Source organism: Priapulus caudatus, unplaced genomic scaffold (genome assembly GCF_000485595.1).
Source record: "Priapulus caudatus unplaced genomic scaffold, Priapulus_caudatus-5.0.1 Scaffold12, whole genome shotgun sequence".
NCBI lineage: Eukaryota > Metazoa > Priapulida > Priapulimorpha > Priapulimorphida > Priapulidae > Priapulus > Priapulus caudatus.
The window spans coordinates 328,653-341,497 of record NW_014577073.1 but is presented as its reverse complement, the minus strand read 5'-3'; the positions used below and the strand labels follow the sequence as shown (position 1 = coordinate 341,497).

Here is a 12,845-nt window from a genome sequence, read left to right as displayed (position 1 = left end):
TCAACGGGATATTTTCTATGCTGTTACAAACCAATGGGGGTGGACTGAAATAAGAAATTACGGAGGAATTGCCCAGTGATATTTTTTGTAGAAGTATTGATTGCAAGTGGCAACAAGTGAATAATAATGACAGGGATGTAGACAGAGTAACTAGTGGGGTAGTTACCACCGCAGACCAGTATAGACATTATTACTGGACAATGGAAAACAGTCCAGATTCAACTGCCAAGAACACAAATCGCACATTGCTTTGCCCCCTTCCCCCACCCCCAAGTAAAGTTGGTTAGCTACATTCTTGAATTAACAAGCTAAGTTCTACGTGACCGTTTTCAGGAGTTCCCCAAAAAATTACGCATGGTAAATGAGGCATAGTCAATGCCGATTTATTAGATTATTAGTATAGCTTAAAGACACAGTTATTACTCAGTGAGTTAGATATTAGCATTAGCAATGATGTTAACAAGCTTCAAGTTTATACGATTACTACATCTGCCTGCAAATTCCTAACTAGATTACGAAACGCTTGCACGTTCCTACCAATATGAGGTCCTTAACAGGAGTATGAGACATCTGCAGATATCTAGCAGGATTGTGAGATGTGTATACATGCCTAGCAGGGATATGAGATGTGTGCAGATATCTATCACTATTATAGCATGCCCAGCAAGATAATGAGATATGATGTGATATGCAGCAGGACTGTGTGACATCCAAAACTGCTTGGCAAGATGACAAGATGCCTGCAGATGCCTAGCATTGGCACAAGATGTCTGCAGCTGTGTAGTACGATTTACAAATTGCCTGGCCGAAACATGCAACATTTTGAGATGACACCCGGCACCACCACACAAAGACGGGCATGTGCATGGGTGTGCCGTGTTAATCGGCAGGTTACTGTTGTGTTTGTTGGTTTATGAATCAACCTCGAGAAGCAAGGCTTTAGTTATCGTATCAATAGCGTGCTCGTTCACATGAAGTGCAGCGACCGATCTCGAACTAGAATCGCTTCTAGGAAAACAGTAGGCGCCGCTTATCAACCACGCCGGCAGCGTAATCAGGTTAAGGGGCCCGATGCTCACCCTGACCAGCTCATCGTAGAATCGCTTCAGCTCGCGGTGGTCGGACTTCAGCTGCTTGTGTGCGCCCTTGCTGGTCGCGTACAGCCCCTGCAGAGCCTCGTACTCGCCGCTCAGCTGCTCGTGCAGCCGCTGCAGTGTCTCGTGGTCGGCGAGCAGGGACGCGCGCGCCACCGCCGCGTCCTCGCGCTCGCCCAGCGTGCGCTCCTGCTCCTCGTCGCGCGCCGACGCCCGCGCCCGCAGCGAGTCGCACTGCGTGTCGAGCGCGGCGATGCGTGAGTGCAGTGTCGTGCTCTCCACCTGCGGGAAGGCACGTCGATGGAGGTGAACGCGTCTTCAATGCTGCCTTGTTAATAATGTACTGTAAAGTCACTTATTTTCGTGGATCCCAATTTTCGTGGTTTCGATAAAAAACACATGTTCGTGGATTTTTAAATTCGTGGATTGAAATCGTAGAACCGGCACGTGACATCTGTACATCATATTTCGTTGGGAACGTAAGTTCGTGGATTGATAGACCCACGAAATTCATGAAAATTGGTACCCCACGAAAAAAAAGGAATTTACAGTATCTATTGCTGGAATTTTACATGGCGCTTGTTCTACGGTGGCTCAATATGTGGTGATTTACTCGCGGTCTTACTAATGCTTATCTTGGTATCATTTTGAAGGCTAAATATAGGTCAAATAATAAATTCTAAGACTAGGGTAAGTATAGACTGGGCCTACTTAATTTTATATTTGTGCAGGCAGTCCCATCTATTGAGTAATATTTGATAATTACCACGGCGATAATTCAAATTTAGCGGCGGAGTACTTGACAATGTTACCACGAGTATACTCGTGTTTCGCGGACGTGCATTTTGATTGATCGAACGAGTATACTCGTAGTTCGCGTGGAACATGTTAGGAATCGACCTGCACCGGCAGTGGCTGGATGATGTGTAAATGCAGACGGAAAACTAACACGAGCCTTCTGTCTTGTTTGAGATTGTAGGGAACAGGATGAGAAGATGAGTAAATGAGACAGGGAAGCTAACCAAGGTCTCCCGTTTATAATTTAGGTGGGAATAATAGAAGAGTGTCTGCTCTGGGGGGAAGGCAGGTAGGTCTTCAACTAGCGCTAGTGCACTTAAACCTGCATATAGTCACTATAGGAAAATGTCAAAATTTATATAAGGAAATAATGTAAATAAAAAGAAATTAAATGTAAAGAATAGCATGATAGAATAGATTAAAATAAGTAAATGAGAGAGAGGGAAGCTAACCAAGGTCTCCCGTTTATAATTGAGGTCGGAATAATAAGAGAGTGTCTGCTCTCATTCACTTGAACGTTCAGCAGTATATAATATCAGAGGATCTTTCAGCGTCGAAACATGGATAAAAGACAAGAGAGCAAGCCAGTTGAGCTCTATCGGTAATTTCTCAATGTAGATGTCTACCTGTAGCTTAGCAAGATTAGACTGTAGCTGCGAGTTCTGTTCTCGCAGGTTGTTAGTCTGATCGTTGGATAGTTTCGCCTGCTCTTCCACGCTCGTCAGTCTAAAGCACAGGTTCTTCTTCTCCTCCAGTAAAGTGGCATTCTGCAACGTGCACGTAAACAGAATGTATGCGAAAAGCAATAGCGAAGATGCTACACAGAAGGATATTCTATATCATGGCATCACTGCTACTTTTTTACGAAAAAGAAAAGAGAAAAAAAAAGAAGATCTGCTGCGTGTTCCTCTGTGGTATGCACTCATACTCACACCAACATAACCGTACAAACATTATTTTAAAGTCATGTTCAAATATTTATATTACTTATCTATATATATATATATGGATAGATGAATGGATGGATGAATGAATGGATGAATGGATGAATGAGTAAATGGATGGATGAATGGATGGATAGATGGAATAGATAAATACATGAGTACATAGATACATCAGGCATGTCAGGGGTAAATGATCTAACACGATGACAGAATGGCAACTCACGGTTCTCTCGACCAGGATGAGGTGATCCTTGAGCTGCAGGATCTCTCCCGTTAGGCTGGCTGATGTCTTGTTGCTGTCCTCGCTCCTCGGCATACTGAAACCACACAGAACTCCACTGAAAGAAGAGTGCAGACGAACACGCATGTTAGTGCAGACAGAGTGACAGAGAAAGATCGAGAGAGAGAGGTAATAGTAATACGCCACATAAAATGCGTGGGAGATGATACAGTGAGTGAAAAATGGCACAAGGAATATAAAAGCACCTCAGAGACCATACATGTAAAAGTGCATAAAGTTCAAAAGAATAGGCAAAGAATTGCTTAAAGGTGGCATGAGATATGATACCACAACCGTGTAAACACATGAAAATTATATAAGTGGATAACGGTAGTTAGTTTGCTGAAACAGGGTGCAAGGAATACAAAGCTACCTCAAGGCCCATGTAGGAATAAAGGTTAAGAGAAAAGAAATGTTTAAAAGGGTAGAAAAAGAAGAGGGTAAGTTTAGTGAAACAAATCAACATAACATTAACTTAAACCATCTATCCATGGTCTCCAACGAAAGGAACAAGAGCAGGCACACATGTTCATGCTTGTAGCATGTGCAATCACACATACAGATATTGCATCACCACAATACAGTATTGATTAGATGCAAGTGCCTTACCTAGAGTTATCAGCTTTCTTCTCCTCCTCAATTCTCTGCTGCATGGCTTCATATTTGCACCTGATTCCCTGAACCTCCTCTCTCAGTGACTGGTTCCTGCTGATTGACTCCTCCAGCCGACTCTCCAATGCGCGCACCTTCTCCTCCTTTAGCTCTAAGCTCTTTTTCATGGTGCCTTCCATCATCGATTCCAAGGCCTTGTACCGGCTAACAGACACGCAATTATTATTTACGTTTATGACATGATATAACGATTTTAACATTTTACGATACGATATTACTACTATTACAGCTGAATTTGTTATAAAAGCGTCCTTTTGCATTTGGCTGCATTTTTCTCAGCTCTGTTGCTGTTGTAGAACAATCTGTATAACGATCTACTGAATAACAATAAACATCAATGTTATACATACAAGTGCCAGTGAAACAGGTGATGAGGTAGACCCACAGTAACAGATTTTGCTCGCTAATAATTTTAAAACGATAACGACCAGCTAATATCGCACTAAATGAAATTGTTCGTGTGTATTCACAGCTCTGCACTTACTTTTCATCCTGCGTCTGTTCGGAGGCGACTAGTTTCTGCCGATCGAGTCCGATCTTTGCTAGCTCCGTCGTTAGCTGCTCCAACTCGTTGTGCACCTGCTGTGCCTTTATCTTCTCATTTACCAAGTCCTGCAAGAGAGCTAGCCGTGATTCACGTGCTCACACGCTTTCGCTCACCAAAACCAACAGATCAAATGTAAGGACAAGTACAGTTACAAGTACTGCCAAGTTGTGTACCTAGAGTCAAAATATTTATGCATTGAAATCCCTATAGTTTTTGCTGTAGGTATCATACTAAACGTAGCAATCACATACCTAATTATTATAAACTAACAGTTTTTACAACAACAGTAATTCAACAGTTTTTCCAATATTTTTACCAATGGTAGTTAATTCGATGGCATTCAATATATACTAGTAAAACTTTTTAGCACACAAAAATTGCTCAAATACTGATAAAACCTTGGTATCTGGCACAAATGAAAGAACCTAATAAAACAGGAAGTAGACCCCCCCCCCCCACTAACGAAACAAACCTTATACAGGTAGATGAGACGCGCTGCGATCGTATCGAGCTTCGCGGCCGCCAGCGCCACCTACATCGCGCTTCACGGTCGCCAGCGCCACCTACCTCTCGCAGTGCAGCCATCGTCTTCTTGTCGAAGGCGAGCTGCTGCAGCGTGTCTCCGTTCTCCTTCTCGAGCTCGCGTGCGCGCGTCACCGCGTCCTTGCTGCGCTCCAGCTCGCGTCCGAGCCGCTTCATCTCGCGCTGCATCTCGACGATCTGCACGTTGCAGTCGTCGATCGTCGACTCCTTCAGCTCGAGCGTGGCTCGCAGGCGCGTGCTCTCCTTCTCGTGCGACTTGCTCTCACGCTCCAGCCGCGCGCTCTCCTCCTCCAGCTGCTGGTTGTCGCGCGCAACCTCCTCCAGCCGTCGCGTCTGCGCCTTCAGCGACTCGACCAGCTTCAGCAGCTGCTTGTTCTCGTCGGCAAGCTCCCCGGCCTCGGTGCGCGCGTCCTCGCCGCGCCGCGACGCCGCGTCCAGCGCCCTCTGGAGACGCACAGCGGCAGCGTCGGCGTCGACGAGCCGCGTCTCGGCGCGCTCGCGCTCTGCGTCGCGCGACGTCAGCTCCTCACGCAGACGCTCGCTGTCAGCCACGGCGCTGTCCCGTGCGTCCTCTGCCGCGGCCGCCGCGTCGCGGGCCGCCGCCGCGTCGCGCGCGACCCGCTCGCTCTCGCGGCCGCCGCTGGCGATCGCGCGCGACCCTGCTCGCTCCGCGCCCCCGCTGCGCGCGCTGCCGCCGCTCGCGCTGCCAGGCGGGCGTCGGTGGCCCACCCCCGCGCGCAGCTTCGCCACCACCTTCGCCAGCTTGCGGTTGATCCACCTCGAGTTGCGGCCCGCTCCCGCTCGCACTTCTCGGCGGCCCTCCGCACGGCGGCGCCCCTCTTTCCCAGCCGCTCGCACTCGGCGCTCAAACTCGACGCCGGCGGGCGACGCGTCGTCGCCGCGTCGCCGCAGCGACGCTCCAGCAGCTCGCACTCGTACTCGGCGTGGGAACGCAGCGCGCGACAGACTCCGCGGCCGCCCTCGTGCAGCCTCTTGTTCTCGCGCTCGAGTCGCGTTAGCAGGCGTGTCGGCGTTCTGCTTGTTGCGCCGCGTTGCGGCAGCGGCGCTCGACGGTGTGCGTCAGGCGGCGCGCTCGGCGTCGTGGCTCCTCGCGCTGCCGCTGATGGCTCTCGCGCGCGTCGCGCAGCGTCGGTCGCCTCGTCGTGCTGCTTGCCGACTCCTGCGTCTTGCCTGCTCCAGCCGCCCAGCTGCGCCCGCGTGCCCATCGCTCACCGTCTTCTGCCCCGAAAACGAAGAGGAAAGAAGAAAGTCAAGCAAATAAGTCACGAAAAAGAAAGTCAATCAAAGAAACGTAGTAGTTCTTAGCCGCTTGCTGGGCCTGGCATGATTCCCACGACCCACCAACTCTCCCTCCATCGTTATATAACTGTAGAGCCGCTTGCGTTTTAGAACGGTAGCCGCTTGGTTTTAGAACGGTAGCCGCTTAGTTTTAGAACCGGTTAGACCGCTTGTTTTTAGACGCGGCCTGCTAAGTTTAGAACGGTAGCCTTTAGTTGAATGAACGGCGGCGCTTAGTTTTAGAACGGGTAGCTTTCGTTTTAGACGGAAAAGGCCGCTTAGTTTTAGAACGCGTTATCTAGCCTTTTTAGTTTTTAGGAAGGGTAGCCTTTAGTTTCATAGAACGGCGGCCGTTAGTTTTAGAACGGTAGCCGCTTAGTTTTAGGAAGGTAGCCTTTAGTTTTAGAACGGCGGCCGCTTAGTTTTAGAACGGTAGCCGCTTAGTTTTAGAACGGTAGCCTTTAGTGTTAGGAAGGTAGCCTTTAGTTTTAGAACGGTAGCCGCTTAGTTTTAGAACGGTAGCCGCTTAGTTTGCCGTGGCGTGCCGTCGAGATTCGACGCGCCGCTTTCAATAATTTACCGAGGAGTATATGTTGCTGTCTGCTGTTTATTAGGAGACTGTTTCCCCCCCTTGCGTTCATCATGTGACCGAAGCAACGTGCCCTCGAAACTTGGAGCATATATGATTTGATTTTGATATTGATATGATTGCAGTTGCATTCCCCAATGCGACGCTGCCAAAACTGGCAATCTGTTAAGAATTCCCCGTGGATCTGACGATAACATGATCAGTGAAGTGTCTCTCGGAAGCACATCTGCTACATCTGCTACACTCCCTCTATTCACATACATTATTACAAACAACCGCAACACACAGTTTTATAGTCACTTCTCAAGAACTTCTACAGGGTTACCCTGAACGTTTACACACTGCCACTATTACATTGCCTCGCATTGCGACAGCTAATTCTTGGATAAGCCAAGAGAAGTAGCGGAAAATTCCAGAGCACCCCACGCCTGCCCGCGGACGACTAGCGCCACCGTCACGAGCGATAGACTGTACTATGAGACATAGACTGCCGCTGTGTACCTGCAGCTTCTCCAGCTTCTCGCTGAGCCGTTTGTTCTCGCTGTCCAGCTCGAGCGCGCGGGCGTTCGTCTCGACGGCGGCGCCTGTCTGCGCGTCCTTCAGTGCCTGCTGCAGCCTCTTGTTTTCCAGCTGCAGCCGCAAGATGGCGCCACTCGCCGACTCGCCGAGCTGCTCCGAGAGGGAGTTCGCTGGCGGAGTAACAAAAGCGATTACGACATGCAGCGGTGGATGCCGTCGGCTGCAAACTTGCTGAGAGAGTGTGTGAGATGAGACCCACACTCCGCAAGTACCCCGGGGTCAACGAAATTAATCAAAAACAAAATTAGTCTTAACATCAACTTTTTCTTGTAGACTGCACCGCTATACACTGAATGTGAGAAATTCGTAACTTCGCCATGTTTCTGTCAATGGTCTACGAGAAGAATTTGTTAATTGAAAATTTTAAGGCTAACATTAAGACTAATTTTGTTGCTGGCAACTGGCCTCAGCTCGTTAAAGTTGTGGCTGCGAGCTACCTAAACAGTATAAAACGATTAGAAGAGAATGACATTCAAAAAAACACGAGAAACCAAAGAATCACCGAACGAGAAATGCGACGAATAATTGACGACACAAATAAGGAGTGTTTATAAAAGAACGAAATAGACAAGAATTGCATTCGAGTAAAGACGGTTGTGACATGCGAGGTGTGGGTGGTCGGTCGCACGCGCGACTTTCCACGAGCAGCAAATTGAACGGGAGGAAACTTACTGAATTGTTCACGGTCCAGGAAGAATTCCATCTCCGCGCAGAAACTAGCATTCGCTACAGGAAACAACATGCAGGAAAAGGCGTGTGATAAATCGCGTGCACGTTAACGGTTGCGTGGACGCACGACCCGCTGCACACGGAAAACAGATTTACAGCATGCTGTGAAATCTCCGACAGATAGCTAAATCATGCTGCCTCTGATGTGTAAGCCACACATACTCTTAACTACATCTCTATCCCAGGCCTCATCTATATTAGATTTACCTTCATATGAAGCATTCCTTGACACCTCAGCTACGAACAAACAAGCCGAGAGAAAAAATGCAAACATTACGCTAACGATACAACACCAAGTTAAGAATGAATACTGCAGCTAACCACAACAACTACTAGATTACATCATCGAGTAAAACCATGCTAAATCTATCTGCTACTCTCAGATCTACACTGCACACACTCACAAGCTCTAGACATCTTATTAGCAGTCACACAAAGTCAAGTTCAAAGATGCATGCAACGATCTAAGAAGAGTTTCGTGCAAGGAGCCACGATAAAGCTGCTGCATAGACGCTCCGCAGACCTACTGGAATGAGTAGCATGTACACCTCTCTCACACCTCCAGAGAAGTGAGGTGTGCATGCACCTCCCTCTTACTTACAGAGATGCGGCGTGTGCACGCCCCTTAGATACCTGCAGAGATGTGGCGTGCTCCTACCTCTCACGTACCAGCAGAGATACCGCATGCTTACGCCTCTCACGTACCAGCAGAGATACCGCATGCTTACGCCTCTCACGTACCTGCAGAGATGCGCCGAGCGTCGTCCAGCTCAGCTCCGAGGTTCGCCGACTCGTTGATCGAGTTTGTCTTGTCGAAGTGAAGCTGTATGTTCTGCGCGGTCAGCCGCTCCAGCCGATCCTTGTCCGCCTCACGCTCCTGCAGCCATAATACATGCAGCATTAGCACAAGTGATGGTCAGTACGTGGGGGTCAGTGATGAGGTCAGTGGTGATGTCGGTACGTAGGGGTCATTGATGAGGTCAGTGGTGATGTCGGTACATAGGGGTCATTGATGAGGTCAGTGGTGATGTCAGTATGTAGGGGTCATTGATGAGGTCAGTGGTGATGTCAGTACATAGGGGTCATTGATGAGGTCAGTGGTGACTGTCAAGTATGTAGGGTCATTGATGAGGTCAGTGGTGATGTCAGTGTACGTAGGGGTCATTGATGAGGTCAGTGGTGATGTCAGTAGGCGTAGGGGTCATTGATGAGGTCAGTGGTATGTCAGTACGTAGGGGTCATTAGATGAGGTCAGTGGTGATGTCAGTACGTAGGTCATTGATGAGGTGCATGTTGTCAGTTAATGTAGGGTCATTGATGATGTCAGTGTGATGTCAATGTGTGGAGGTCAGTGACTATGGCCAGTGGATGTGGAGTTTTAGCGCACAGAGGTCAGTAGTGATGTCAATGCACTGGGTCAGCAGATTACCATTTGTGACATCCTGACTTCGATCATCACTAACACACAACTCGGCAAACCTGTACACACTAACGTTGCTCGCTCGCAGCACGTCACTCGGCGGCGCCACTACTCCTCGAGTTTCGCTGATCTGCGCCTTGCACTTCATGAGGTCGTTTTCTCGAAGGTCGATGATCGTCTCGACTGCGCTTGGCTCGCGCTCAGCTGATCCTCCAGCATGTGCTTCGTCTCCAGCAGAATGTGGTTGTCTCCCTCACTTCCTGCGCGCGATAGAACACGGAGAGCGGTTGTCACTATGCGAGAAACACGGCGACGCGAGAACATGCGACGTCGCGAGAACACGTGACGACAGGGGAACACATGATGATGCGCGAAACGTGATGACGCGAGAACACATCACTACGTGAGAACACATGATGATGCGAAAACATGTGATGACACGAAAACATGTGATGACATGAGAACACGTGACAACGACGCGAGAACACGTGACGACGTGAGAAACGCGATGAGGGCGAGACCACTCAATGCGATTGGGTGGCGCCAGATGCGAGGGAACATGTGACCTTTGTGAACATGTGAACATGCCACCTTTCTATTGATATAGGATAACGTATAAAAAAAAGTGCAATCAGGTTCGAGCATGCGGAGTGATTAGCGGTGTGGCGACGCGTCGTAATTTAAGCATACCTCGAATCTCGCTTTGAAGAATTCCATCTCATTGAGTTTTATCCTTGAACTGAGCGAGCTCTGCTTCCCAGCTTCTCTACCTTGCTCGCCTGCAGGTATTAATAGCAATATAATCGCATTCTCCACTAATGGAATGAACAATCGCAATTCATATTATTCCAGACAGTTAAGAGCGAGATGATATGGCGAGCCACATTAGTATGAAATACAAATGCATAATATTACCGTACGTTAAAAGTGCGTCGATTAATCAAGTTTCTACAGTTACGAAGGATAATACAAAGAAACATAATGCACATAATATGAGCCATATCAATGGTTAATGTATGGGCTTTATTTCACAAATAGCTTTAGCTAATAGAGTGCCAGAAAATTCACCTTCTCCGCCAACGTCCAATTCATCTCTGTAGCTCGTGCTGATGCGGCTCCTGGATTAACTCGCAAATTCTATTAAAAAAAACAACACACAAGACTACACATTAAAACCTTCTGCATATGGACCCCCATAAATGTATAATTATGGATAAGTTTGTAATACTATGTAGGCAAATGTAGGAATACAAACGTTATTCATTATTATATAATGTTAATAACTGCATTAAAATATATAGTACCAACAAAAGATCGTTTTAGGCATACCCAATCAATTCACTGGATCCTTTTTATTATCCTCAGCATAAAAATCAATATTGATAAGCAAACAAGCCCAGTATAATTTAAAACCGGCTCGTCTGGAGCGCCAATTCAATTCTTCCTACACGCTAATATGACGAAGTAATTTCCTGTACTGAATCGCACCTACTAGCAGCAGACTGACTCACCACATGCACACTTGTTAATAAAACGGAAATCAATACGCTTACTGCCCGAAGAGTGAATCTCTACATTTAAAATTGCAAAAACTGGGAGCAAAATTTAATTTAATTGTGTACTGTTATTGTCTGTACATCGTCTTGTTGTAGTATTGTCTCAATGTTTCATTCACTAATGTTCGAATATAAATAAAAACAATTCCCACAAATTTGTGGTATTATCTATGAAACCAGCCTGCACTCAGCAAACATATGCTGCTGTTGCTTAACTAACTAACCTCAAAACATACATATATGAGCAAAATGTAAACATTGCATGTCTGCTGTTATTTGTTGCTATGGACCTGATAAAACTTGTGAACCTCACCTCTTGTTTTAATTTCGTAGAGAGTGCTTTTTGAAAGATCCAGTTCCTCCTGTTAATTCTGAGCAGCAATTCAATTTTTCCTCTCTATAAAAAAGTAATTCCAAATATTGAAGTTCCTATAAATATCTATAAATATGTAAATTCTATACAAATCATCAAAACTAAATTATAAGAGATATGTCAAAGCGGTATCCGATATTTCTCCCATACACCATACTATTGAGTAATGTGTGTTAGTAGTATCTAAGTACAACAACCAGCATACAAAAGATAGCACACACTGTGGGTCTTATTAGGTAGGTAGGCAAGAAAAGTTTTCGAAAAGGAGCAAAAATTCCTGGGATGTCACAGAGAATTTTCAGCCCGGGGCTTTTCGCCCAATTTTGCTCAAAAGAGTCAACAAAATAAACGAGACACAATGCACCCTTTTGTTCACAGTGGACCTGTTTTTGACAGAAAGATGGTTGGCGAAAACAGCCGTCAAAGCACGTTTAGTAACGTGTCCGCGCATGTCCGACACACAAGCGCACGCACGCCACCCGATGTTGCCACGGCGGCTCTGCTAACAAACAAGTTTCGCCGGTACGGGACCGAACTAATCGCGAAAGCCTACCGCCGCATCACCTTCTGCACGGCAGCCGCAGTGGTCGGCAGGTGGCGTGGCAGTTTTTCAGCAAATTTAAGTTTTTTCCAGTTTTTCTAGTTTTTCAGCGGACTAATGTAACACTTACAGCTGCCTGCGCGCAGTCGGCGCTGCTTCGGCCTTGCTGTCGGCGAGCTCGACGGCGAGGTGGTGCGAGTCGCTCCTTGCTGCCGGGTGGATCGGGGAGTCATTAGCTTCTCCGCGCACAGAGTCAGCCTCGAGAATTTGCTGCGGACACAAAAATTATCGCTGCAATTGACCGTACGCGCTCCTTCGAATGACTCGACTCGCAGCTCTGGTCAACTTATTTGTGTATGTGTAATGTATTATGCGTAAAGTAAAAAGTAATTATGGGTAAGACGTTCTAAAAGATGATGCGGCGCAATTTGGCGGCGAATAAAATAGGTATAACTTGTCTAGCTTTACCGACCTAGACCTCATATATACGGTAATCACGGTACTTGCATAAATTGAAAAGTTTTTTCCACCACTGGCCATTTCCCTTGGCCAACTCTCACTACCAAGTGACTGAATGAACTGCTGACTCGATGGTATCAAATACACACGCGGGCGATAAAACAAGATAGACACACGTGGCATAAACCGTGTGTGGTCCGATTCGTGTACGGGGCCACACAGACACGAACTCACACCACAGCTACAAGTGGTTGCTGAAACGCTCATCACCAGCTAGACATCCGAGGGGTATACCACTAGTCGGCACAAAACTAATGCAGTAAAGGCGCTGGAAGGGAAGGACAGCATATTCTATCACACGCTCCTTACGAGCACCTGACGGGCAGATGCGATGTCAAGCTGTTAGCAACAACACAGTGAGC

General features: G+C 47.2%; 1 protein-coding gene across 1 annotated transcript in view; it reads right to left on the bottom strand.

Moving 5' to 3' along the window:
* Positions 1 to 12,845, bottom strand: part of LOC106807823 (girdin-like) — a 97,182-nt gene that overhangs the window by 18,651 nt on the left and 65,686 nt on the right. The window contains exons 13-22 of the mRNA XM_014810291.1: positions 8,816 to 8,951; positions 8,018 to 8,071; positions 7,268 to 7,455; positions 6,070 to 6,117; positions 4,903 to 5,913; positions 4,273 to 4,400; positions 3,726 to 3,932; positions 3,060 to 3,174; positions 2,519 to 2,659; positions 1,080 to 1,376 (exon numbers count right to left, since the gene is read on the bottom strand). Coding sequence (XP_014665777.1) covers positions 1,080 to 1,376; positions 2,519 to 2,659; positions 3,060 to 3,174; positions 3,726 to 3,932; positions 4,273 to 4,400; positions 4,903 to 5,913; positions 6,070 to 6,117; positions 7,268 to 7,455; positions 8,018 to 8,071; positions 8,816 to 8,951 — 2,325 coding nt within the window. The remainder of the gene's footprint in view (positions 1 to 1,079; positions 1,377 to 2,518; positions 2,660 to 3,059; positions 3,175 to 3,725; positions 3,933 to 4,272; positions 4,401 to 4,902; positions 5,914 to 6,069; positions 6,118 to 7,267; positions 7,456 to 8,017; positions 8,072 to 8,815; positions 8,952 to 12,845) is intronic.